This window comes from Scophthalmus maximus, chromosome 8 (assembly GCF_022379125.1).
Source record: "Scophthalmus maximus strain ysfricsl-2021 chromosome 8, ASM2237912v1, whole genome shotgun sequence".
Lineage (NCBI taxonomy): Eukaryota > Metazoa > Chordata > Actinopteri > Pleuronectiformes > Scophthalmidae > Scophthalmus > Scophthalmus maximus.
In genome coordinates this window covers 1,790,521-1,817,000 of record NC_061522.1, presented here as the reverse complement: position 1 = coordinate 1,817,000, position 26,480 = coordinate 1,790,521, and the positions used below count along the sequence as shown (strand labels likewise).

Below are 26,480 nucleotides of genomic sequence, written 5' to 3'. Positions count from 1 at the left end.
GTGTGTGTGTGTTCACGTTCGTTCCAAATGTCAATTCCATAATGTTGTGATGATTACTCATCGTGAGAAACTAAGCACATTGACTCGAGTGAATTGTTAGACTTTCTATTCAATAAAACATCAGTGATGAGTTTTAACTGTTAAAGATGAGACTACCCAACAGTACATGAAGCAGATGGAACTGTAGCTCCACCTTGTCCGGCTGTAGCAATACTGTTGACACGTACAGTCAAGAGTTTGCAACTAAAAAACTTAAAAATATTAGAAAAATGCTGAAAAATGCCCCCAAAAAATGTCCATGTTCCAAAAACTCTACATCTTCAGTTTGTTTGATTCATCTGACTTATTGTTCAAAAGTAAAAAATATATTTAACATGGTGTATGGAGACAAGTGTAAGACGAGTAAAGGTGGATGATCTTTTCGGTTGAGAAGTTGGAAACAGCCAATGTTTTGACATTTTTCCTTGAAAATTATGAATGCAATTTTGACTATATTTCAAAATTACAATTTCTTTAGGTTTTCTATACCGTGTGGTTTTGCCTTACTCTTACTTTTGCATTATTTTGAATTTAATTATTGTATAAATTACTTCTCTTATCTTATTTATTTATGTTTGTGCGACTGCAGTTTGGGTCCGAGATAAACGGTTTTTCAATTTGTCGGTATGTCTGGAACAATATTGCAGGAATTGACAATAAGGTAGACACAAAGTTGAATATATATATATATGTGTGTGTATATATATATAATATTTGTGGTTTTTTAAAATTATATATTCCAAAGCAGGACTTTTACACCACACAGATGTCAGGTATTTGGTTTTCAGTTGTTCATTCATTTTTTCCCAATATTTTTTAATAAACTTAATGGAGTAAAACTTCTCTCCTGATGTTTGTATAAGAATTTAATCCAACACATGTTTTTTAATCATCACTTCACTATGTGTTCGTCACTATCATGTGACGTGAATCCAGCCCTGGATGGAGAGTTGACATTTTTGTCATTTTCAAATATTATTCATGATTCAACATATTTTCCTGCACGTGACCAGTTGAGATAGACTCCACTAATTCCTCCGTGCGGCGACACTGACCCCTTGTGGCCGAACACGGGTCCTGCTCTCACTCAGAGACTGATGATGGTTTTGATAAAAACACTCAACTCATCTGATCCACTTCCTGCTTATGTATGTCAGCAAAGATAGAAGAGATATAGAGATAGAAATTTACTGGCACACACATCCCTTTTTCTCTTATTTTTATATGATCATTGTGTTATGAAGTTGTACAATATTGTTTTCCATACATTTCCATACATACTTTTTTTACTTTAAAAAAATGTATGTCACGTGAGTTTGTTTCATAAAATATGCATGTTTTTTTTTTCCTTAATACATTTTTTATATGTAAATTTACTCATTATTATGAGTAAATTATGCCTAAAAAATATATTCGTGACAACATGTGATACTGTCGTGACATAATTTCAACCTGGTTTATTAGAAAACATTTTTTTAATTGTGTGAGAAACATAAAAAAACAGGAGATGCAAAAAGGAACATTCATGTTCATATAATATTTACAACAGATATAAAAAATATATTGTATTATTTCCCTTGCTGTGCTCTCATTGGCTCGCTCGGTGCGAAGTCAGCGTCACTGTGCTCTCATTGGCTCGCTCGGTGCGAAATCAGCGTCACTGTGCTCTCATTGGCTCGCCCAGTTACGCGCCTTCCTATTGGCGGATTGACGCCTGCCCCCTCTTCCTACTTGTCCTGAAGCAGCGGGCTGAAGGTGAAGGCGCGTCCGTCTCTCTCACCACCTACCCGTCCTTGGAAGCACCGTCTCCTCGTCCTCCTCCTCCCGCTGCTGCACCGCGATCTTCTTGCCTCGCCATGTCCGTCTTCGGCGATGTCCCGCAGGCTCCACCGGTCGCCGTCTTCAAACTGACCGCCGACTTCAGGGAGGACAGCGACCCGCAGAAGGTCAACCTGGGAGTCGGCGGTAAGAGAGGCTAAAGCTAGGTTAGCCTTGCTCCGGCAGCGGGTCGACCCGCCGCCGCTGCCCGCTCCTCCGGCGGTGCTTCACGGCCTCGTTAGCTAGCAACTCGTCGGTTTGACCTTCGTCCGCGGCCCTGAACGCACCACCCTCGAGAAACCCCTGAACGCACCACCCTAACCCTATAAATTAGATCCATGTTCTCATGAACGTCGTGAACTCATCTTGTAGATTTCGAATACTGAGTCTGTTGCAGGTTCTAAGCTGCTTCTTCTGAAGCTCTCCTGTGTTCGGGTTCTTCTGCACAGCCTCGGAGAACCAGTGTTACAAAGTAGGAGAACCTCAGGGAACCTTGCAGGGTTCCTCACCATTGCCACCGTGGAGGAACCTTTTGACAGGTTCCCAGAGGAACTGCTGAGATCGGAGTTCTTCAGAGAGATGCTTTTCAGGGGTATGAGGTTCCTTTTGAAAGTCTTATTTATTCTAATTCTTCTTCTTCTTCCCCCTGGAACCGCCCATGTGAGCAGGGTTCCCTGAATATCCCCCCAGCGTGTCGTCACGTTCTCCCAGGACCTAGTTCGTAAGCGGGTTGACGGTTGTATATCTCACATTGACACATATGTCAATAAGGACAGAGAACACTCGTGTGTCTCGCTGTCCGCGGCCGACTACATTATATTTTGGACGACCCTCCGCGGACCCGCCCGTCAGAACATCGACAAACCGTCCTCGTTGTGACCTGGCAAATATGTCGGCAGCCGCGGTGCCAGGGCCGCGAAACTCTATACGGGGATGAGTGAGTGAGTGAGCGAGCGAGCACGAGTTCTTGAGGGGTCAAACATTTGAAACACACACACACACACACACACACACACACTCACAATCTGGTTGTCAAGGGTGACCTTCAGAGTCAATATGTCTGCGAACGGCTCTTATTGGCTGATTCGACATAACATTCTCCAGACACAACATGTTATCCACATCCGTCTGTCTCTGGTGTTATTGTTTCAGACTGCAGGTTTATCATTTGTACATCGAGGCTCCACTCTGAAATAAAGTTAACAAAAAACCAATTAAAAAAAAACACCCAATCCTTGAGAAAAACGGCGCTGACGTCGTGGACACGACAAGAGTCAGAAAGAAGCTTCCTTTTTCTTTCTTTTTTATGTGACGTGGCTTTTTGTCGCCCCCCTTCCAGCGTACCGTACCGACGAGTGCCAGCCCTGGGTGCTGCCGGTGGTGAAGAAGGTGGAGCGGCTGATCGTGGAGGACGGCAGCCTGAACCACGAGTACCTGCCCATCCTCGGCCTGCCCGAGTTCCGCTCGGCCGCCTCCAAGGTGGCGCTGGGCGAGGACAGCCCGGCCATCAAGGAGAGCAGGGTGAGAGGGAGAGAGAGACGCAGGCTCGTCTGAATATCATGTCATGTATGAGGCTGAGTTTGTTGTCCCCCCCCCTGCTGTGGTCTCCCTCAGGTCGGCGGCGTCCAGTGTCTGGGCGGCACCGGTGCGTTGAGGATCGGCGCGGAGTTCCTGCGGCGCTGGTACAACGGCACCAACAACACAGCCACGCCCGTCTACGTGTCGGCGCCCACCTGGGGTTCGTAGACCGCTGGAAATCAAGTGCCCCCCAAACAAATTCCCCACAAGTGTTGCAGCTGAATAAAGCTGCTTTCAGGCACGAGCTCCGGACAGTGTCCGCGAGTCTGCTGTTCACGTACGAGGAACACAACATGGAGATTGTCCCGAGTCGGACTCGCTCACAACAGCGGGATGATCTCTGGAACATCCTGTGGCGTCTTGGTGTCATTGCAGTTCTTCTGTTTACAGTCATCGACACGTTCCACTCGCTCGCAGCGAATCCTCCGTAAATCCGCCGGAACTTTCTCCGTAAATTAAAAGGAGAAGTTCAGGACGACGTCCGGACTCCAGCGAACGTCTGAAAGCAGCTTTAAAAAATAGCCCTCAATGCTCCACTCTGCTCCAGGACAATTGTATTTCGGATGAAGTCGGCTGCAGGGTCACATTTGTAGATTGGGGGTTTTAAAAACATCTGCTTTATGATCTTTCTTCCCCCCCAGAGAACCACAACAGCGTGTTTGCCGACGCCGGCTTCAAGGACATCCGGCCGTACCACTACTGGGACGCTGCCAACAGGGGACTGGACATCACCGGGCTCCTGGACGACCTGGAGGTGAGGACGGGGTAGTTTTCTCTCATTGTCGGTGGTTTCCACGTCACGGCCGTAGGGCCCGACCGCCGATACCGATATGTCTGTGAGAGGCTAAAATCGGCCGATACGAAAAACTCGCACTGTACAGAATAAAACAGTGCAGCGAGAAAATTTGCCTTTATGTTTACGTCAAATAAATTATGTATATTTTCTTAATTCAAGTTCTATAAATTTGTGTTTTCTTTTCATTTATAGATATTTAGGATATTGTTTATGGTTAAACAAAATATATCAAGCCTCAACGAAATATCTTTCTCATGAAGGTACATTAAATTCGCAATTTTCTCCCTGAATGTTTTTTTCTCTATCAGATCTGATGTTTACCAGAAAAGGAGCAAGATTAGATCAAATAGTCAATATAGTCAAATAGAAAGAAACACAAATATTGTCAGGGAGAGGAACACGTCAGAGCAGCAGACGTTTTTGTGAACGTGACGTTTGTCTCTGATCTCGGAGCGGCGACTCTTCCTCTCTCGTCAGAAAGCCCCTGAACGCTCCGTCTTCGTCCTGCACGCCTGCGCACACAACCCCACCGGCACCGACCCGACTCAGGACCAGTGGAAGCAGATCGCAGAGATCATGAAGGTTTGTAGTTCCCTCGGAGGAACCCGTCCCTCGAGGGCGAAAAACGTTTCTCCTATCGTCAAAAGAAATTCGTCTCCTTTTGTTTTAATGCGATGTTCGTTGTTGTCTTTTGTTTTCATCCAGAGGAGGAATCTGTTTGTTTTCTTTGACTCAGCCTATCAGGGCTTCGCCTCCGGCAGTCTGGACAAAGACGCCTGGTCCATCCGCTACTTCGTCTCCGAGGGCTTCGAGCTGTTCGTCGCTCAGTCCTTCTCCAAGAACTTCGGCCTGTACAGTGAGTTCACACACACACACACACACACACACACACGGATGCAGTCGGTTGCTAACAGAAAACTGTCAGTCCTGTAATTTCCTCCTCCTCCTCCTCCTCCTCCTCCTCCTCTCCTCCTCCTGACCCCGTTGTCAAGACGAGAGGGTGGGGAACCTGACGGTGGTTTCCCAGGACGGCGAGAGTCTGTCCCGCGTCCTGTCCCAGATGGAGAAGATCGTCCGGACGACCTGGTCCAACCCGCCGTCCCAGGGGGCGCGCATCGTCAGCAAGACCCTCAACTGCCCTGAGCTCTTCGCCGAATGGTACGTCGAGCCGAGTTGAGTTGCCGGTAGATGTTTAGTCCAAAAATAAAAAATAAAGCTTCCAGAACATCAGATTCTCAGGAACCGAGTCGCTCGCTCGTGTAATGAGTGACGAACTCTCAGCAGGTGACATTCAATCATGAAATTACACTATAATTATTATTATGACTCTATCAATATGGAAAAACATTCAAGAATGCACAAAAGAGAGGGAAAAGCTCAAGTAGAAGAAATAAACTCTGAAATATGAGGTGAAAAATAACATAATATAATTTTACTTTACTTAATAAATCTTGAATTGAGACATTTTCATGATCACGGTTCGCGGTTGTTGAACAAAACCGTCCAGAATACGTCGCGTCGTAAACGGCGGTGCGCCACCATGAAGTGTCCCCTGTCGGTCGCTCAGTTGGTTGCGGTTTGCCACTTTACCACCAGATGCCGCACTGGGGCTTCAAAAACTTTAAACACCTTGTGTGTCTCTCTCCTTTTCCCGTCCTCCCCTCCCCGGAGCAGGAAGGGGAACGTGAAGACCATGGCCGAGCGGGTTCTGCTGATGAGGGATCAGCTGAAGGCAAAGCTGCAGGCACTGGGGACTCCGGGCACCTGGGACCACATCACCCAACAGATCGGCATGTTCAGCTTCACCGGCCTGAACCGTGAGAACTCCACACACACACACACACGATATGTCATAGTGTTCCTGCACCAGGTGCCATTACACTCTTCGTGACGTCGCCGCGTGTTGTGTGTTCTCGCAGCCAAACAGGTGGAGTACATGATCAAGGAGCGCCACGTGTACTTGATGGCGAGCGGCCGCATCAACATGTGCGGCCTGACGAGCAAGAACATCGACCACGTGGCCCAGTCCATCCACGAGGCCGTCACCAAGGTCCAGTAAGGGCAGGGCCCGCCCACTTCCTGCCTTCCTGCCCTCCTGAACGCCACAGGAAGTATCATCATGTCTGTAACCGCACCCCCCTTTCTCCCCGCTTTACCTCTCCTCCTATTGGATGAAACTGCAGCAGGCTTAATTGGCAGTTGAACCAATGGGAGGACGGGACGTGTTTCTTCTCTCACACATAATTATTAATCCTTGGGAGGTGCAATGACTTGAGGAAAACACTTGAACGGCCGCGTGTCGCTGTGTAGAAGATGAAACAAGAAATATTCAAATGTTCACTTGAGTTTTTTGTTATGAATTGAGAGCACAGACGGGTTACTGTTACTAAGTTAAGTCTTTTGAGTCATTTCCATTTTTCCAGCACAAACACTGAACGTCAGCTCCGAGTCAATAAGAAATAAGAAGAGAAAATTGGTGTAAGAATTTAACAAACGACTTGTCGTCTGTACGGTCGCTGTTGAGACCCGCTTTTAAATTTTTAGACTTTGCGAAGACAAACGATTGACACGATGCCTCGTCGCGATAACTAGGTTTTTGTTGCACGACTATATTGTCCCAGAAAATGGTCGCGATAAATAATATTATCGTAATTTTTGGGATACTGAACCACGTGAGCCCGCTGTCGTCGTCGTCATCGCCTCCATCGTCGTCGTGTGACCTGGTTTGTGCGCGTGCCTGATGTTTTGTTGTGTTGTTCTTTGCCTTGTCAGAGCTCTGTGCAGTTGTGTAGAAGATGAAAAATGTTAGTTAAAAAAGTTCACAAAGCCGAAAACACAATCCGTCTGTCGTTTTTTCTCCCTCGCTGTATAACAGACGAGGCTCTGTACATGTCGGTCGCAGTGATGCTCAGACCTCAGAGGCCTGACACACACACACACACACACACACACACACACACACACCTACCTGTTATGTGTGTGTTCATGCTGAAATAAATCACCACAGGAACCAAACAAACTCTCTGGCTGCTTCTTTTTATTTCCAAGTTCCAACCCAAACCTGCTCCCCGGACCTGCACAGTCTCTACCACGACGACCTGCTCTGAGGTAAAAAGACGTGAAACTTGAGAAGTGATTATTTGTCTCGTGATGTAGTCGTTGTTATGTCGTTGCACTCGCTGGTGGAACATTAGAACGTCTCGGACGTCGCCTGCACGCCGTCCGTGGCCCCGCGGCGCCGGCTTCCTCCTGAAGATGTAGATATTTACAAAAGATAACAAATATGTTTGTTTCTTTTTTTAAAAAGGAAAATAATTCTCTTTTGGCAGACGTAAGAAATAGTTCCTTTGTTATTATTACACTGAACAAACTTATAAATGCAACACTTTTTCATGAGCTGAACTCAAAGATCTAAGACTGTTTCTATGTACACAAAAGCTTATTTCTCTCAAATATTGTTCACAAATCTGTCTAAATCTGTGTTAGTGAGCACGAGATAATCCATCCACCTCAGGTGTGGCATATCAAGATGCTGATTAGACAGCATGATTATTGCACCTCTCAGATAAATGTAGAGGAATAAAAAGTCCTTTCAATAGTTGGACTGTAAAGGTGAACGACAGGAAGTAAACGTTTGTATGATCGCTTCATAGGATTTATGAAAATATGAAATATCACCAGACTTAATCTTTAAAAGGTAAAATGAAGATGAAGATTCATAATGTTGCAGATGTTTTATATATTTCTGTATATTTTGATGCAAAATACAATCTTTCTATTTTACAAGTATCAAGTTGTCATATTACCCCCCCCCCCCCCCAAAAAAAAACCCTTCCCATTACAGAAAAACAAGCAGAACAAGTGAAAACTGTACAGATTTCCAAGGAGCGCTGATCAGACATCATACGCACTGCAAAAATATTGAAATTAAAAAAGCGTCCAGCAGCAGAATGGGTTGTGGTCTGTGTTTGACCTTGGCTGGATGATCCTGATTGGCTGACCGCCGGTGTTCCAATGCAGCAAAGTGACTCAGCAGGTTTTGACATATTGCACCCAGGAGGGACGCCTCCCTCCCCTCCCCTCTCTCCCCGCCTGTTACATTAGCCAATGAGCACAGCCTGAACGTGCCCCTCCCACTGTCTCCCCCCGCCCGCCCTCCCCACCCCACCAGCCTGCCATGGACTGATCAGGGTGTGTGAGAAAAGCCTGATCAGTCCATGCCAGAATTCATCATCCGATGGGATCATTAAAATTTCCAATACATATAAACTTTAAACATTCAGACGTGTCGAGACCTGTAAAAAATACTCCTGTGACAAGTGCAGCATCTTTAACGCATGTGACCCAACATCATCGTAATAATGAAATAAACACATTTCCACACAAACCCACAGTCACACTGCTCATCTTGACTCGTCTTTTCAAAATAAAAGGGCCAGTGACAAACTTTAGACCTGTCATCCTTCCATGTTACCTCCCACCTCCTCTCCTCCTCCTCCCACCCTCCCCTCCCATTGCCTCTGCTGCAATGGCACAAATCTGATCCTGCAAACGCAGTAGGCCGGAGCCACGCCCACCGGTCCCCCCAGCACCGAGCAGAGGGGACGGTGCAGAGCTATCCAGCACATAGCGTGACTGGAGATAATATTCCATCAGCGTGATAAGTTATTACCCCGAAGTCAAAACCTGTGCTGGTTCTAGTGATGTGACTTTTTCCAGATATGGTCGTCAAATACACTTTTTTTTTTTTCAAATCTTTGATTAAATTTGCACAAACACGTTAAATATAATTTTTTTTTAATTAAAACTCCAGAAAAACAGAACTCCTTCCAGCTCGTTCAGGCTGCGCTCTGCATGTGAGTGAGTGCAGGAAGTGAGTGAGATGGCAGCAAGACGACTTCCTCAATGTTCAATGCTCCGAAAAAAATTAATTCTGTACTTTGTAACTTTGATATCCAAGTGGAGGTAACATGAATCATGAACAGCAACTCAAAACTCATAAAAGCCATATTTTTTTCCCTCTATTGTTCTTGGAAAAAATATACATCCAGAGTAACTTATTTCATCTAAATATAGTACAAAATATTACACCATGATGTTTTTGTCAATTAACTCGTTGTATTTCTCATCCAGACTACGGAGGGTCAGTCTTCCAGTATTGCTCTCATACAAAATCATAAACAAAAGAAAGGACAAGCCACAAACACGGCGACTTCGCGTGGCATGACGCTACAGATAAGGCTCAGTTTGCACTGAAGCTCCGCGCCACCAGGGGGCAGCAGAGGAAATATGTAGTGCAGTGGATAGTTGGAGATTTTAAACTCATGCTCCATCTAAAACTGTCGTATATTTAATATCTTTAAAAGTGGCGAAGACAAGGGGAGATGTTGGTGGAAAGAGTTCAATAAAGAACACATTTTCCCTGCTCACCTTCCCTTCTATTGGGACTTCCTGCTTCTCCATTTCTATGCAGTGCTCTTCCAGATCGGGCTTCAGCGAGCGATCTCTGAATAAATCTGACGTTCTCTCTTTCAGTCCTACAACTGCAGAGTCCAACCACCTTCGCCATCACCGCCGTCGGACGTTGGGGAGTTTCGACTGCATCGCGTCACGCTCATACTTGTTGATATGTCGAGTTTGGGAATCACCGGAGACGCTGTAGGCCTCGTCACGATGACTTCTTTTTGTTGCCCGATATTTTGTGCCAGAAAATGATTGCGATAAACGACGTTATCGTCATTATAAGTGACAATTGAAGACATGGTGCCTTCGGAAAAATACCAAGAAATCCCAATTTCCTGACATTTCATAGACCAAACCAGTAATTGATTAATCAATCAGAGCACAGAAGCAGCGAGACTTTGCTGGACTGTTGTTGACACATTCATTCTTATTTCAACAAACACGCATGTAGACACACCGGCTGTTACTGAGGTCAAACGTGATTGAGCTCATATCCACGTATCGTATGATGAGTCGATGATGTAATTAGATGCTGTGGAGTGAAGGAGGTAGCACAGAGGACCGGTACCGCTCTCGCGTTGGCCAAGTTGGCCCTAAAACCTTCATGCTAACTTTCAAAAAATACTAATGGTAAACGGAAAAACAGAAACTTGTGAAATGGTAAACTTGTTTGGCAAACTTTTCAATGCTAAGCTAGGCTAATTAGGCCTTAGTTCCTGCTCACGGACATGAGTGGGGTGTCGATCTTCTCAGGTCATCCTCGGCAAGAAGGGGAATGAGCGAACCTCACAAAACATGTTGGACTGTTTCTTTAAAGGCGCTGTTCGTACGCTTTCTCCGCCGCCAACTAACATGGTAGCGACGGCGTTGGTGATGGTCGCTCGCCAATAAGAGCTTCAGACATTTTTGGGACAAGACAGGCTAGCTGATTAGCATGCTAACTCCAAATGGGATGGAACCGGACGCAATGCCGGAGTCGACTTTGATGCAGGCGCCCGCCGCCGGAGAATGCAGCTCTTTGGCGAAGATGGAAGGAACGAGGTTTGGTGCCACAACGTTTTCTTCTGAATCGGTGAGTAAACGGGTGTGAAAAAAACGGTTCTTTACGGACGCCACGTTGAAAAAGGAAAGGCTGCTTCCCCCCGAACTGTCGCCACATGCTAAAACGTCATCCCAACGATGCTACAACATGCACGATGTGCTGTCGCGCTAAAAAAAAAAAAGGATCTTTATTGGAGCTAACGGGCCTAAACCAGCCAAAACGTGCACGTCCACTCACTTTTGGCAATATTTTCAACAGTGACAAAAGTTTTTAAAAACGGACACCCAGACACAATCTGGATTTACGGTCAAATACTTGATTGGAGATCAATAAAAGTGTGAATTTTTCTCCACACCAACCAATGGTAGGACTAGATTTTAATTAGAGGTGTGTACAGTCCGTCCGTTTCCTTGGAAACGTGATCGTGCGTGAGCAGGGTGTATAACGTATATTTTTTTTAAAAACTCAAAACTCATTCAAATCATCTACATTCTCTGTCAGTGGTTCTCGTACGAGCGTCAGATGAGAGGCCACAGTTTAATACCAGAAGCTGCAACCTCCCTTTAGTCCAGTGGTTATTCCAGTCCTGGTGATGGGTCCACTTGCGTCTCCTTCGTTGTGGAGTTTGTTCTCAGATAAAACTCTGAACATCTGTAGTTCTAACCCACCAGCGTCGTCTCCACGAACGACGCTGGTGGAGTCGGGGGTCCGCGTCGTACGGACGCTCTGCTAGGTTTTGACCAGCGGCTGCTCGGAAATGTCCTCCGGCGTTCTGTCTCCTTCGCGGGATTTTTTCCTCTTCTTGTGGCCTGAGGAGACAAACGAGAAAAAAAGTTCAAAGAACGTTTCAGTCTGACCGGAACGTTCTTCTAGGATAAGGTCAGTGCCGTTTACCAAGAAGGTACAAATATGATATTGTTTATCACGATCAAGCATTTTTTTATTCGGCTGTAACGTTTTAATGTTATAAAAGTCTTTGTCGACTGTCTCTCTCTATCTCTTATTAGCCAACCTTTGTAATAATATACTCGATCTATCTAAATAATAATTTTTAAAAAAACCCTGGGATGGAATTTTTCTTTCAGAGGCCACATCAGAATACAAAGTAGACAAATCCCAAAACACTAATGTAAGTTTAAATAGGAGGCTTGTTGTGTGTGTGCGTGTGTGTGGCTGAGTTTGCATATGAATCAAAGCCAATGAGAGAAAGAGGAGAGTATAGAAAAGATTTGTGTGTTTGTGTGTGTGTGTGTGTGTGTGTGTGTGTGTGTGTGTGTGTGTGTGTGTGTGTGTGTGTGTGTGTGTGTGTGTGTGTGTGTGTGTGTGTGTGTGTGTGTGTGTGTGTGTGTGTGTGTGTGTGTGTGTGTGTGTGTGTGTGTGAGAGAGACTGACTGAGTTTGAGCAGCAGTTTCTTGCCCAGTGTTTCCTCAGAGCCGCTCAGCGACAGGCTGCTGATGAAAGGCGACGTGTCCGTTTCCATGGGAACGGAGGCCGTGTCTGAGAGAGAGAGAGAGAGAGAGAGAGACCAGGTCATGACCTTGTCCATGACGAACAGCTTCGGAGGACAAATTAAAAATCCTGTACGACTCTTTAAGTCTTTGAAAAAGAGTTGAAACCAAAGACGTCTGGTCAACCGACTCATGACAACTTGTTGCTTGAATGTGAAACTGAAGTTGCCAACTGAAGGACGTTGCTTGTTCGTCTCTCTCTGCCCTCGTGCTCAAACTACACGCTTCTTTGTCGGCGCCACAAGACTCTGAAGAAAGATGGCCGACGCATCTCCACTTCCTGCCGCTGAACAAAAAAAGTAAGCCACGCCGCCATCTTGTGCTGGCGCAGTCGACTTCCCGCCGGATTCACAACGCTCTCGACCAATCACGAGTCGGTCTCATGAACACTTGATAAGTGTTGTATGATAAGAACCACCTCAAATGACAGAAACCATCTTTGTGAAACTAATTTAACTTTTGTACTTTGATTTTTGTATTTTGGTGCTAACAGAAAGGAGGCGGGGCTTATGACCTATACTGCAGCCAGCCACCAGGGGGCGATCTAGACATTTTGGCTTCACTTTTGTGAGCTGTCACGTCTACAATCTTTATTCACAGTCTACGATCTGCCTGCATGCTAGTGAGGGAGAAGCAGAGAGGAGGCGGTTATATCAGTTTATGAATTTTACTGTCACGTGTGGACGATTAGCGGTAAGTCTCAGATTTCACGCTGATGCGATAACGCAGCAGCGTGATGTCGTCGTACCAGTCTGTGTGTCCTCTCGGATGTAGGGGATCTCATCCATCCTGAGAAACACAGAGTCGCTGGGACTCTTCTGTCCGTCCGATTTACTCCCTGCAACAAACAAACAAACACTCATACGTCCACATGTTTACGCCGTGCAAACTCCAATCCACTGTTGGGCGAGGACCACTGGAGAACCCTAACCCTACTCACGGACGATGCGGTTCTTCTCGTTCAGCAGGGACGTGCTGTGCGGGATGCTGGACTGAGCTCCATGGGTTCTCGCCGAGCCGGGCCGGCCGTGGTCCCTGGGCGGCGGCATGAGGGTGGCGGTCGGCGGCATCAGGGTGGCGGCGCCGTGCTCTGTCGGAGGAGGCGGCGGCTCCGGGGTCGGGGTGTTGCCCAGTCGAGCGTCGGCATCGGGCGTCTGAGGCGAACTGTCCATCCTGGTGGCCGTCAGGGCATTCTGGTAGTGGCTCCGGGTGATCTGACACAAATCAGGTATTAATACAAACCAGGTTCCTACTGGTACTTGAATTTAGCAATAGAGGAAGGAACCAAGAGTATCGGGGAGCAAGGGAGTTCTCAAATGACGTCTACAATACTGGGTACCAAGGAAGTTAACTTAGGATAACAACTTTGTTCTTATTTTGTCATTAAAGCAGGTGAATACTTATTACCAGGTTCCTCATTATACATTTGGATTAGTTTTGTTTGATGCACCTTTATGACCTAAGACATGCAGGTGAACGTGAGCGCGAATGGCTGTTTGTCTCTTGATTGACGTTTTTTTAGACAGAACATTTTCCGTAGTTTGCCGTTGACATACGAAGAACGCGGCAGGAGATTGTCCGAGTCAGACGCGTTCACAACAGCAGGGACATTTCCGGATCATTCAGACGAGTGGGCGGCGTCTGGAAAAGTCTGGAAATTGTTCCGGAGCAACATTATAGGGTCAATGCCCCGCTGAAAACAAACAAAATCGGACGACCTCAAAAGACGCCTGGAGTCCAGTCGATATTTTCTCAGGCACAGTGAACTCCTTGCAAACAGAGACACTGTGTGATGTTGTCTTCAGAGATCAAAGTGGAGGGTGAAACCATTGACTGTCACTTTCGCAAGGATCGGGTGTTTCCCAAGGATCGGGTGTTTCCCAAGGATCGGGTGTTTCCCAAGGATCGGGTGTTTCCCAAGTATTGGGTGTTTCCCGATCCTTGTGAAATCAGCAGAGGTCACGTGACTATACCTTGATGACCTGAAGGTGTGTGAGCTGTCTGACAGAGTAGTCGGGCAGGTAGACGCTCCCCCCTCCGTTCAGCTGCCCCATGCTTCCCCCGTACAGCATGGTCTCGGAGCGGTCCAAACCGCTGCTGCGGGACGGGGATCTGTGGACTGCACAGGGAAGTACCTTAATTACTGAACATGACTCTTCGCAAAACTGACTGGCGTCCATTAAATCAGGAGCGAGCGAGGGGAAACCCGCTCGCTCGCTTCATTTCTCCCTCCTGTGGCTGAAACCTTTCATTCATCCGAGGCACTTTGCTCGATGAATGCCGCATTCAGGGCGGCTTTGGCTCGGAGAAGCGTTCACGTATTTTAATGCGTTGAGAGCGATGGGAGAACTTGAGCGTACTGCTGATCAGCTGTTTCACTCTGCAAGTGCCTGTTTACAAAAGCAACAACAGCCCTCAATCCTGCAGAGCAGCTGCACAACGGGCGTCAACCCTCCGAAGATTCATGATTTCATTAAGATCGAGAGAAAAAAATGTGACATCACACTTAAAGACAAACAACTATGATATTGAAATATTTTTAAAACTAAAATAATATCATGCATATTACTATATATGATCTATCTATATACTAAAATATTACTAACAAAAATTCTTTCCAGACACTCATTAACCTTCTATATTCATATACACTATAATATATATGATTAATACACAACTAATGTATATAAAGACTATTTTCCAACATATTACTGCATTATTAATCATAACCCCTTGTATACAGTTTATATACTAATACATATTTTCAACACATTCTGATATTTTTCCAACATATTACCACATTCTTATTAATGAATTTGAGCCCATTAGCATATATCCTATAATGTCATTCAGTAATTCTTATATATATATATATATATTAATACATATTAAGTTTTTTACTGTATCTTTGTGTAAAATTGACACAAATCACTTTATAAATAGTAAAGTGGATTTGATTTTTGGGTTCTGGGATCTTGAACTTCAGGGTATATATTTGAGGCATCGGAGCAAAATTACGATTTTTGTTTTGTCTTTCCGTTTGGCGCGAAGATTAAAATCAGTGTTGAGGAATACGAGGGTGCACAAGTGAAGACATCTGTACCTGTCGGCATGATGGCAGGAACCCCGAAGTGAGAGAAGGCTCCGTTCTCAAACCTGAGCGCCTCCTTACCGAACTCCACCTCCACTCGACCCTGACGGGAGAAACAGAGGAACACCGCGTGAGCTGTGACCAGCTTCTGTCGGAACACATGTTCTGCGTCGACGTCGTTGGCCCGTCGCACGGTTGCCGGTTGCCGTGGTACCTGCAGCACCAGGATGAAGTGGTCCGCCGGCTTGTTGCGCTGGAACAAGAAGTGCTGCTGCGCTCGCTTGTTCCTCTCGTCGAACTTGAGGTCCTGCACCACGCTGGGGTGTTTGATCAGCCGCAGCAGGATCTTCTCCGAGATGTGAGCCGGTCTGAAGGGCTCCACCTCTGATTGGAGGGAGGAGAGACGAGAGCGGGGGGTGAGCAGACGGAGGAGACGGCGAAATGTCCCCGTGTCCCGACCGGATGGATTTTGTGAGAATGAATTCGTCGGTGTCGATCTCATATGTAGTTCTACTCCAACTTCATCTATACGCCTAAACTGGACAACCCTTCGTGAAAGTGGAGGTTTTCGTGGAAAGCCAATTGCAAAGAAACCTCAAATTTGGGATAAAAGAATTCACTAATCGAAGTAGGAATGTTTGTTTTTGAGGCTGAATAAAACAAAAAGAAACCCCAGAAACATTGCAACAGAGGCTTGAGAAGAAGGTCGGCCTCTGACGTATTGGTTCGCAGGTCTTGCAGGTCTTGCAGGACGTGAACGGGAACCATCCCGAGGTTTTATACTGGGGAGCTGTGAAGGATGCATCATCAGCTACGTGGGATCGTAACTTTTGAACCTTTAGGACTTCGCAACCACGGGCGTAGCAGAGACTGCTTATGAATAGGGCCCAGAATTTGGTGCTACACCCCCGACGGTAGCTATTGAGAAACTAGAACTCAGGCCTTGAGCTTCACGTTAACTTAAATCAGACGCTGAACCCAAATCTAATGTCGGAAAAATATTCCTCAGGTTGGACGTGCCCGCTGTTTCCTCCCCCCCCTCCCCGCAAAGACCCTACGAGACACGAGGTCCAAGACCGACCGGCCGCTCGTTTTACCTGTGGAGAGGAAGCGGTGCGTCGCCAGCAGCAGCTGAGGAGAGATCTTCACCTTCATCTCGTTCTCCGACAGTTTGAAGATGGAGAAGTCCTGCTGCTTCCGCTCGTGGTGAGAAACCCGTCGCTTGGTGCGATTATCAGCTGACGGGACACACACACACACACACACACACACGCGCACACGCAAAATGAGCTTGTCGCACACACTCCTGTGTGTGTGTGTGGAGTGTCACATGCATCGCGTACTGTAGAGGTCGGTCTCGTCCAGGATCTCGGACTTGATGATTTCCTCGATGACGTCCTCCAGCGTGACGATGCCCATCACCTCGTAGAAGGGGTCTCCCTCGCCCTCGTTGTTCACCCGCTGCACGATGGCCAGGTGAGACTTCCCTTTAGCAGACAGAAAGTCATTTAAGAACGCAGTCTACACAGCAAGAAAACATTTGGATGATGAGGATGCGAGGAGCCTTCAGACAAGATGATCTCTTTGGTTCTTTTTGTGTTGAGAGCATGTAAATGATTTATCAACGTGATTTTGTGCGTCACAAAAATACATGTAAATCTCAACTTTGACTCCACTGAGTTTCCCCCAGAATGTTTATTTGCTTTTTCCTTATTCAGTTATTTCTCATCCGCACTTTTTTTTCCGCCTGTCCAGGATCCAGACCAGCAGCGTTTTGCGGCCACAAGCGTTTTTTTGTATTTTTGGGAAGCCGTTATTCAAAACACCGACAGCGGTTCAGTGTCGGTCCGATTATTCAGAGTCTTCGGAGAGCCGGAGTGGAGCGGAGCAGCAGAGGAGCTGAATGGAGTGTGTGGAGCTGCAGGGAGGAGTTGATACAGATCACACACACACACACACACACACACACACACACACACACAGCCGCATGGATGCAAGAACACACTCCGTCACACTCAGGTGGCGTATCTGCAGTTCTTCAGCCGCGTTTACCTCCAGGAGTGACGAAGAGTGTGTGTGTGCGTGCGTGCGTAGCTTCAGAAGTAAAAAAAAAAAGATAGATGATAAGAAAATGAATGATCTTTGATAAAATCCCTCTCAGGGGGAAGATTGTTGTGTAATGCCGCCACACATCACGAGTTAAAGTGAAATGAACTGTCTGTGATTTCATGTCATTTTCACAGACCTGGCCTTTTTATTCTTTTTGTCGACTCTAAATGAACATGTTCTATTGTGGACATCGACTGGGTCTCAAAACCACACGCTGACAGGGAAACACAGGGAATCCTTGTTTTGCCGCGTTCACTCCGCCTCGGTGGTCTGGCTCCAAGTCAACTTCCTCTCTCACTGCCTGCCAAACACACACACACACACACACACACACACACACACACACACACACACACACACACACACACACACACACACACACACACACACACACACACACTGGCAGAGATGCTTTCAGCTAAGTGGGTCAGCCTCCCGTACATACACAATGTGCTGTACACGCTCTCTCCCTCAGCCTGAGTCACATTTACGTAGGAAGTTTATTTCAAAACTTGTGAACATATAAAAACGTCACATTGTTCTTTCAGGAGCTTTGAGTCGATGTTGGAGCTAATTTAATGAACCGTGACTCCGTCAAGATAAGATCATTTCTTTTTGAGGTCACGAAGCCGTTTGTCATCCACAGAGCGGCCTTAAGTATTTCGCTACATTATGATTCATAGATTGTTTCAAAATCTTTTTACAAATGACGTTTAGAAAATGTTGCACCTTTTACCACCAAAATGGACGCAACCAAAACAAATTTTGGAGTCTCACAAATTAACTCTTGGAACGGTTTTAACATCAAAAACATTTTCAACGCAAATAAAACGCATTAAAGCATATTCAGCATTTACAAGACAAACAAAAAAAGCCTTATCATTATCTATAAATCATAGAAAAATAAAGTAAAACATCAACACAACTGGCAACCTGAGAATATATACTGTTGAGTAATGTATACAGTAATTTACATATATATCTATATATATATATAGATATATATCTATATATATAGATATATGTATAAATTGTAATTTAAATTGCCATATATTTAAGACATCATCCAAATGTAACTAAGTAATCCCTGAGACCTTGACAATGTGATGATAATCTAATTACACTTTTATTCCCCAAATGTAATCTGGTCTGAATATCGTTAGATTTTTGGGGGTAATCTGATTACGTAATCCAGATTACATGTAAATCCGTTACTACCCAGGCCTGACCATCGGTGCTATGGAGCAGGAAAAGGTTCCCTCCCTCGGTTACTTCGGATGTTTTCCATAGACACTGTAAGTGACGCATTGCTGCATCGCTGGTGTTTTGCAGGGTTAAGAGCCAATCAGACGTCAGACACGAGCAGGCGGCAGCGAGACGGAACTGTGGGAGTACAGCACACTGAATATTTTATACTCTGCCTCCAGGGAGACTGTACGTCGAACAGTGACGAGGACGAGGGGCAGAGGGGGCAGAGGAAGATGGTGTCGTGCGGTAACACTGTCAGCCCTGTGGCACATCGGCCGCGTTCGAGCCAGAGCAGGAAAATCACGATTGCACCCGCAGCCTCGGGTTTGCTGGACCCACCCGCTAACCACGAGGTCCAACCCCCTGAGGCGTAGCGTCTGTCGCTAGCACGGCTCCTAAAGTGTCGGGGAGCGACGTGAACAAACAGTCAGCAACACTTTTCCTTTTGTTGTCACTTTACAGCACCTGGGCTGAGCCGACAGCTAGCCTGCCGCCAAAATGTCTACTGGATGAAAAATCGCTTACAGCCAATTTAAGTCCTCTGGTGAGCGCCCCCCCTCGTCTCACAGCTTGAAACAACAACTCGGTGCTTCCCCAGATGTTTTCCTTCCCCCTGTAGTTCAAGTCAAGTCTGGCAGCTCGCACGGGGAGAGTTTTTTTTATTTATACGGCAAAGCAGCATATTCACAGTTTAGTGCCTTGGCCTCCTTATTCCCATCAGCAGCACACACGCTTGCTGTAAGCACATAGAAAGAAAGAGGGGGGGGGGTGCTCGTAGATTTATTCAAGAGGTTACACTGGAGAGGTGATGGAGCATGTTGTGCGTAGCAGTGCGGGTCGTTCTGGGTCTTTACCATCGTGCAGGACCATCGTCGTGGACATGTTAACATGTTGTATCCGGGTGTTTTTAAATTTGAACTCGCAAAGACACCGGATGTTATTATGCTCTCCATGTGTTACGTGTTATATGGTACCAACGCGTACACAATACGATCTTAAGTTGCCAAAATTAGACATGTATATGGAAATGGACGTAAGGTCACCGGGTGCGGAAAATGAAGCCTTGTAGCGTGTATTCTCTGTACTGACCAGCAGGGGGCGACTCCTCTGGTTGTTTCTATAAACGTCAGTTAAACATTTTTCCTGAGGAGTTTATGTTCATGGTCTCAACCCCGGCCCCCCCGGCAGCTCACGAACCAACGGGTGACGCCACAGCGGGTTGCCACTCGCTTGCCAAGTAGCTGGCAGACTTGTTGTCTTTTATACTGGATCCTATTGAGCTGTTAGAACCACTTGGTGGTTTCATATCCCGGAGCTCTCTGTGGTGGCACCGGCTGCTGCAGGGTTCTCATTGACATGAAGGAGGCAGCCTGTGTTCTCCCGCTGCAGCGTGTTGAAAGGGGTTTTTTAGTTTTTTTTTTACAGAGAGAAACACAAAGAGAGGCAGAGAAACTGAGGAAAGACCTGGTGGGTTTATAATCCTCTGTCGATTATCATCCACATCTCTCTGCGACTGACGCAATCGGCCTTACACCAAACGACTTTTTCAAGCGACACAAATTTCCAATGTCGGTATATGAAATCTTGAGAGTTTGGCTCGAGTCGAGGCGCGGCGCTCCCGCCGTCTCCGTCGCTCAGTGTATGACATGGGCCGCGTTGAGTTCCGATAAAATCAACTGTGTTTGTTTCATTTTTAGTTTCACACAGATAGTGACGTGAACTTTGTCAACCACCAATAGGTGGAGCTCTTTTTCCAGAAGCTAACAGGAAGCAGAAAAGCGAGTAGGGGGAACTCGCGCTGCAGCAAGCGTACAGAGACTCCGGCGTAGCCTCGAACGCGAAAACCGCCGTGTTCGAGGCTACGCCGTCGTCTCCACGTTCTGCCGTGTCTTCTCTTTCTCTCGTCGGCACCAACTAGTGGCTAAAAGCTGCAGTTTCTTCTCCGTCGTTCAACAATTTCTCTTCCTGTCAACTTCCACCAGGAGCATGATGGGAAATAATCTCAAAAGGAATGTAGTTGCTGTCTGGTCTTGTAAATAGTGACCCTGCAAGATCCCCAGTCTCTGCCGTGGCTCGCCCCTCTTGCAGAAATCTGATTCATGGCTTTTCTTTTCTTTCTTTTTTTTGAGGTCACGTCTTAGATTAACTCAAAAACATCATGTTGAATTTATAATCCTGCAGTGCAGATTATCATCCAGGTCTCTTGGTGGCACGGTGACGCAGGAATCACATCGACCCTTCGGGCGTCTTTGCTTTATACTCACGCATGAACATGAAGTTGGCGCTTTCATTGAAGGAATTGCATATTTGACAGGTCCATCGAATCATCGTGCTTGAATTATCTTTTTGAAGCCGTTTCGTTTTCTTCATTAAAAAGCATCAATAGCCGATGTTCACCTTGAACGTGTGACATCACAGATTTGTTCTTACATAACAGAGTGAAACCGACGCCTCCTCGTCGAGGTGTCCTTCTCTGTTTACCTTCCGTCTCTCACCACAAACAGCAGCAGCGGAGGGAAGAAAAAAAGAAACCTAACCGCTGACTCTGCAGGTTCCCCAAGCACTGCGGGGAAGTTGTGTGAGGACGCGTGTGATTGGCCGGCGAGCACCCCACCCACCCCGGGCTGCCACCTGACTGCATCACTGTGCTGCTGCAGCAACACTGCAGACAAGGTGCTGGGTTAGTTTCTTTAGAAATTGTGATGCAGCGAAGGGCTGCACAGGTAGATAAACAGATAGATAGATAGGTAGATAGATGTAGGTAGGTAGGTAGATAGGTAGGTAGATAGATGTAGGTAGGTAGGTAGGTAGGTAGATAGATAGGTAGGTAGATAGATGTAGGTAGGTAGATAGATAGATAGATAGATATATAGGTAGATAGGTAGGTAGATAGATAGGTAGGTAGATAGATAGATGTAGGTAGGTAGGTAGGTAGGTAGGTAGATAGGTAGGTAGATAGATAGATAGATAGATATAGGTAGTTAGATAGATAGATAGATAGATATAGGTAGTTAGATAGATAGATAGATAGATAGATAGATAGATATAGGTAGTTAGATAGATAGGTAGATAGATAGGTAGATATAGGTAGGTAGGTAAGTAGATAGATAGATAGGTAGATAGGTAGATAGATAGATAGATAGGTAGATGTATAGGTAGGAAGGTAGGTAAGTAGATAGATAGGTAGGTAGATGGGTGGATTAAACACTTGAAAAACTTGTTGCTGTTTTTTTTTAAAATGGGAACGTTGCCGACAGTCAAACAAGACTCTTACAGTCACAACGACAAATGATGCACAGTCTGACAAACTGCACGCCTTCGTTTTTGTTTTTTGAGACGATGGATGAATGAATTTCTCCTCCAGACAGTCTGAAGCTGACACTGAAGAAACGGGATTTGTTTTTATGAAAACGTAACCATAGGAACCTTTGGGCCAATCAGAGCTCTGGGTTTACACATATAAACACTGACAAGGCAACACACGCGTCTCTGGATATATGTTGTCCCTTCAATTTGGATTCTTCTGCACATTGGAGCAGGCGCAGCAATTATTTCCTCCCCCTCCACGCGTCTGAAAGACAAACTGATGCTACTCCAGACGGACACACAGATCAAACATCGCTAAGCAACAGACCCAACGGGACGGTCGGCGTCCCACACCCGCAGACGGGAACCTGAGAAAACCCAAGAGTTGCCATGGTAACACATCAGATTACATTTTTGAATATATCCCCGAACATAATAGTGCACTGATCAGAGTCTGATGTCTGTTAACTGATCCCTCACTCCCTCACTCCTTCACTCCCTCACTCCCTCACTCCTTCACTCCCTCGCTCCCTCACTCCCTCGCTCCTTCACTCCCTCACTCCCTCGCTCCTTCAATCCCTCGCTCCTTCACTCCCTCGCACCTTCACTCCCTCACTCCTTCGCTCCTTCCCTCCCTCACTCCTTCACTCCTTCAATCCTTCACTACCTCACTCCCTCACTCTTTCACTCCTTCAGTCCCTCACTCCTTCACTCCTTAACCCCCTCACTCCCTCACTCCTTCACTCTTTCACTCCCTCACTCCTTCTCTCCCTCTCTCCCTCACTCCTTCACTCCTTCACTCCCTCACTCCATCACTCCCTCACTCCTTCACTCCTTCATTCCCTCACTCCCTCACTCCTTCACTCCCTCACACCTTCACTCCTTCACTCCCTCACACCTTCACTCCTTCACTCCCTCACACCTTCACTCCTTCACTCCCTCACTCTTTCACTCCTTCAGTCCCTCACTCCTTCATTCTTTCACTCCCTCACTCCTTCGCTCCCTCACTCCCTCACTCCTTCACTCCCTCACACCTTCATTCCCTCACCCATTCACTCCTTCACTCCCTCACCCCTTCACTCCTTCACTCCCTCACTCCTTCACTCCTTCGCTCCCTCACTCCCTCACTCCTTCACTCCCTCACACCTTCATTCCCTCACCCGTTCACTCCTTCACTCCCTCACCCCTTCACTCCTTCACTCCCTCACACCTTCACTCCCTCACTCCCTCACTCCTTCACTCCCTCACACCTTCACTCCCTCACCCCTTCACTCCCTCACACCTTCACTCCTTCACTCCCTCACTCCCTCACACCTTCACTCCTTAACTCCCTGACTCCCTGACTCCTTCACTCCTTCACCTGTTCACTCCTTCACCCCCTAACTCCTTACTCCTTAACTCCCTCACTCCCTCACTCCTTCACTCCATCATTCCTTCACTCCCTCACTACTTCAGTCTTTCACTCCCTCACTCCTTCACTCCCTTACTCCCTCTCTCCCTCACTCCTTCACTCCCTCACTCCATCACTCCCTCACTCCTTCACTCCTTCAGTCCCTCACTCCTTCACTCTTTCACTCCCTCGCTCCTTCACTCCTTCGCTCCCTCACTCCCTCACTCCCTCACACCTTCACTCCCTCACTCCTTCACTCCCTCACCCGTTCACTCCTTCACTCCCTCACCCCTTCACTCCTTCACTCCCTCACTCCCTCACACCTTCACACCTTCACTCCTTAACTCCCTGACTCCCTCACTCCTTCACTCCTTTACTCCCTCACTCCCTGACTCCTTCACTCCTTCACCCGTTCACTCCTTCACCCCCTCACTCCTTCACTCCTTAACTCCCTCACTCCTTCACTCCATCATTCCTTCACTCCCTCACTACTTCAGTCTTTCACTCCCTCACTCCTTAACTCCCTCGCTCCCTCATTCCTTCACCCCCTCACTCCCTCACTCCTTCACCCCCTCACTCCCTCGCTCCCTCACACCTTCACTCTCTCACTCCCTCACTCCTTCAGTCCTTCACTCCCTCACTTCTTCACTCCTTCACCCGTTCACTCCTTCAACCCCTCACTCCTTCACTCCTTAACTCCCTCACTCCTTCACTCCTTCAGTCCTTCACTCCCTCACTCCTTTACTCCTTTACTCCATCACTCTCACCCCTTCACTCCCTCACTCCTTAACTCCCTCGCTCCCTCATTCCTTCACTCCCTCACTCCTTCAGTCCTTCACTCCCTCACTCCTTCACTCCCTCACTTCTTCACTCCTTCACCCGTTCACTCCTTCAACCCCTCACTCCTTCACTCCTTAACTCCCTCACTCCTTCAGTCCTTCACTCCCTCACTCCTTTACTCCTTTACTCCTTTACTCCATCACTCTCACCCCTTCACTCCCTCACTCCCTCACACCTTCACTCCCTCACTCACTCACTCCTTCACTCCTTCACCCCCTCACTCCCTCACTCCCTCACACCTTCACTCCCTCACTCCTTCACCCCCTCACTCCCTCACTCCCTCACACCTTCACTCCCTCACTCCTTAACTCCCTCGCTCCCTCACTCCTTCACCCCCTCACCCCGTCACCGACCTTTCTTGAACTCCTCCAGCATGGCGTCCAGCTTGGTGTCGTGGAAGACGCAGTGCAGCGGGTGCTTGTAGAACTGCGTGATGGTCTTCAGAGAGGTGCAGTCGTCCGGGTCCACGAACGCCAGGTCCTTGACGAACAGGATGTCCACGATGTTGGAGCGCTCGTCCACGAACACCGGGATGCGCGTGTAGCCGCTCTGCATGATCTCCGACATGGTGTTGAAGTCGAGCACCGCGTCCGACGCCAGCATGAAGCAGTCGCCGAGCGGCGTCAGCACGTCCTCCACGGTCTTGGTGCGCAGCTCCAGCGCGCCCTGGATGATGTTGAGCTCCTCCTTGACCAGGTCGTGGTACGGGTCGCTGACGCGCAGCATCTCCAGCAGCTTCTCCCGCGTGTAGAAGTTGGAGATCTCCTGGTTGAGGATGAGGTCCAGCAGCTTGCTGATGGGGTAGGAGACGGGGAAGGAGAGCACCATCAGCAGCCGCGTCACCCAGATGGTCTTGGAGGCGATGGCGAGGCCGTGGCGAGACGCCACCGAGTGCGGCAGGATCTCCCCGACGAAGAAGATGCCGCAGGCGCAGATGACCGTGGAGAGCCAGGTCATGCCCAGGATCTGACACATCCACACGGCCAGCGACGCGTTGATGATCGCGGTGCCCAGCAGCAGCGTGCACAGCACGTAGTTCCCGTGCCGACGCACGGACTCGATTTTGCGCGCGTAGCTCTGCTCCTTGACTGTGCCGCTGTTCTGCAGCACCTGCAGCTCCACCGGGTCCAGCGCCAGCAGGCTCAGGTTCAGCCCGCTGAACAGCGCGGACAAGCCGAGCAGCAGCACCGACACCAGCACCTGCAGCCAGAGCTCCGGCGCCGCCGAGCGCTCCGCCACCGCCACCCAGAAGTCCCGCGTCCGGTAGTGTTCCCACTTGGACCCGTCGAAGGCGCACATGGAGTAGTACTTGATCTTCTCGCCCCGCCGCAGGTCCTTGGCCAGCAGCTCCACCAGCACCGAGTTCTGGCTGGACGCGGACTTGAACGAGCCCAGGACCTCGATGTCGGACGTCCGGGCGTTCTTGTCCATGCACATGTTCCGCTTCGGGTGAACCTGCCCCTCGCGCCCAGGGCTCGGCTCCTCGATGAAGGCGATCCAGGGCGCCGCGTTGTTGGCGCGCGTCGCCGCGGTGCGGTTGAGCCGCTGCGGGGAGACGGAGTAGTAGACCCGCAGCATGAAGCGGGTCCCCTCGGTGGCTTTCAGCACCCCGTCCGCCACGGACAGCTCCGCGCCGGTCTCCTCCGGCCGGAAGCCGAGCAGGCCGAGCGCCGGCGCGGGCAGCAGCGAGCAGGCGCACAGGCAGAGCAGCAGCAGGCGGGACCGCAGCGCTCCGGCTCGGGGCCGCGCGGCCGCATCCTCCGCTGCCATGACGCGGTGTGAGGGAGATGCTCAGTTATAGCCCCGGAGCTCCCGGGTCACGTGGCGCTGCGCGGTTCCGGTCCATGTGGGAGGAAGAGGGATGGGGGCGGAGGGGGGCCCGGTGACCGTGACCGTGACGTACTGCTGCACCGAGAGAGAGGAACGCGCCCTCCACTGTGCAGTGACGTCACTCTCTAATAATAGCCTCGACTGAGCTGCAGCAGCAGCAGAAGTGCAGGAGTTCTAACATCATCATTCTCACCATCATCATCATCCGCATCATCATCGTCATCATCCGCATCATCATCGTCATCATCCGCACCCATCATTGAATCCGTTCACATATGGATATACAGTCGATTAATAAGCTTTGTTGTCCAAACTGCAGGTCGAACTTTAACCTTGAGTCAACAACAGACAAGTGTAGTTTCCAGATGATTCTGATCCTCAACGAAAGTTATTTGTACGGCACATTTCAACAACGAGGCAAT

At 48.0% G+C, this 26,480-nt stretch overlaps 2 protein-coding genes across 2 annotated transcripts; one reads left to right on the top strand and one right to left on the bottom strand.

The window, feature by feature from the left end:
• Positions 1-1,759: 1,759 nt before the first annotated feature.
• On the top strand, positions 1,760-7,250 carry LOC118312876 (aspartate aminotransferase, cytoplasmic). Its single transcript, XM_035637912.2, has 9 exons — positions 1,760-2,004; positions 3,197-3,378; positions 3,472-3,595; positions 4,077-4,189; positions 4,709-4,813; positions 4,937-5,087; positions 5,224-5,389; positions 5,906-6,048; positions 6,151-7,250. Exons 1-9 carry the CDS (start codon positions 1,896-1,898, stop codon positions 6,288-6,290), a joined length of 1,233 nt encoding a protein of 410 aa, XP_035493805.1. The 5' UTR covers positions 1,760-1,895; the 3' UTR covers positions 6,291-7,250.
• Positions 7,251-8,420: 1,170 nt separating this feature from the next.
• Positions 8,421-26,104, bottom strand: LOC118312776 (metal transporter CNNM1-like). The gene is made up of 10 exons (XM_035637664.2): positions 24,582-26,104; positions 16,679-16,822; positions 16,433-16,573; positions 15,550-15,719; positions 15,348-15,438; positions 14,218-14,363; positions 13,185-13,458; positions 12,993-13,082; positions 12,129-12,233; positions 8,421-11,545 (listed from the first exon to the last, which is right to left on the bottom strand). The coding sequence occupies exons 1-10, from the start codon at positions 25,996-25,998 to the stop codon at positions 11,466-11,468; spliced, it is 2,658 nt and encodes an 885-aa protein (XP_035493557.2). The 5' UTR covers positions 25,999-26,104; the 3' UTR covers positions 8,421-11,465.
• Between the last annotated feature and the right edge of the window lie 376 nt (positions 26,105-26,480).

Bases quoted from the DNA above. Each gene is read 5' to 3' on its own strand.
- LOC118312876 (XM_035637912.2), top strand. From the start codon at position 1,896: ATGTCCGTCTTCGGCGATGTCCCGCAGGCTCCACCGGTCGCCGTCTTC. The intron at 4,190-4,708 runs GTGAGGACGGGG...CTCTCTCGTCAG, and splicing joins GGCTCCTGGACGACCTGGAG to AAAGCCCCTGAACGCTCCGT. The intron at 4,814-4,936 runs GTTTGTAGTTCC...GTTTTCATCCAG, and splicing joins AGATCGCAGAGATCATGAAG to AGGAGGAATCTGTTTGTTTT.
- LOC118312776 (XM_035637664.2), bottom strand. From the start codon at position 25,998: ATGGCAGCGGAGGATGCGGCCGCGCGGCCCCGAGCCGGAGCGCTGCGG. The intron at 16,574-16,678 runs GTACGCGATGCA...GTGTCCCGTCAG, and splicing joins GGACGAGACCGACCTCTACA to CTGATAATCGCACCAAGCGA. The intron at 11,546-12,128 runs GTCAGTCTCTCT...TTGTCTCCTCAG, and splicing joins GAAACTGCTGCTCAAACTCA to GCCACAAGAAGAGGAAAAAA.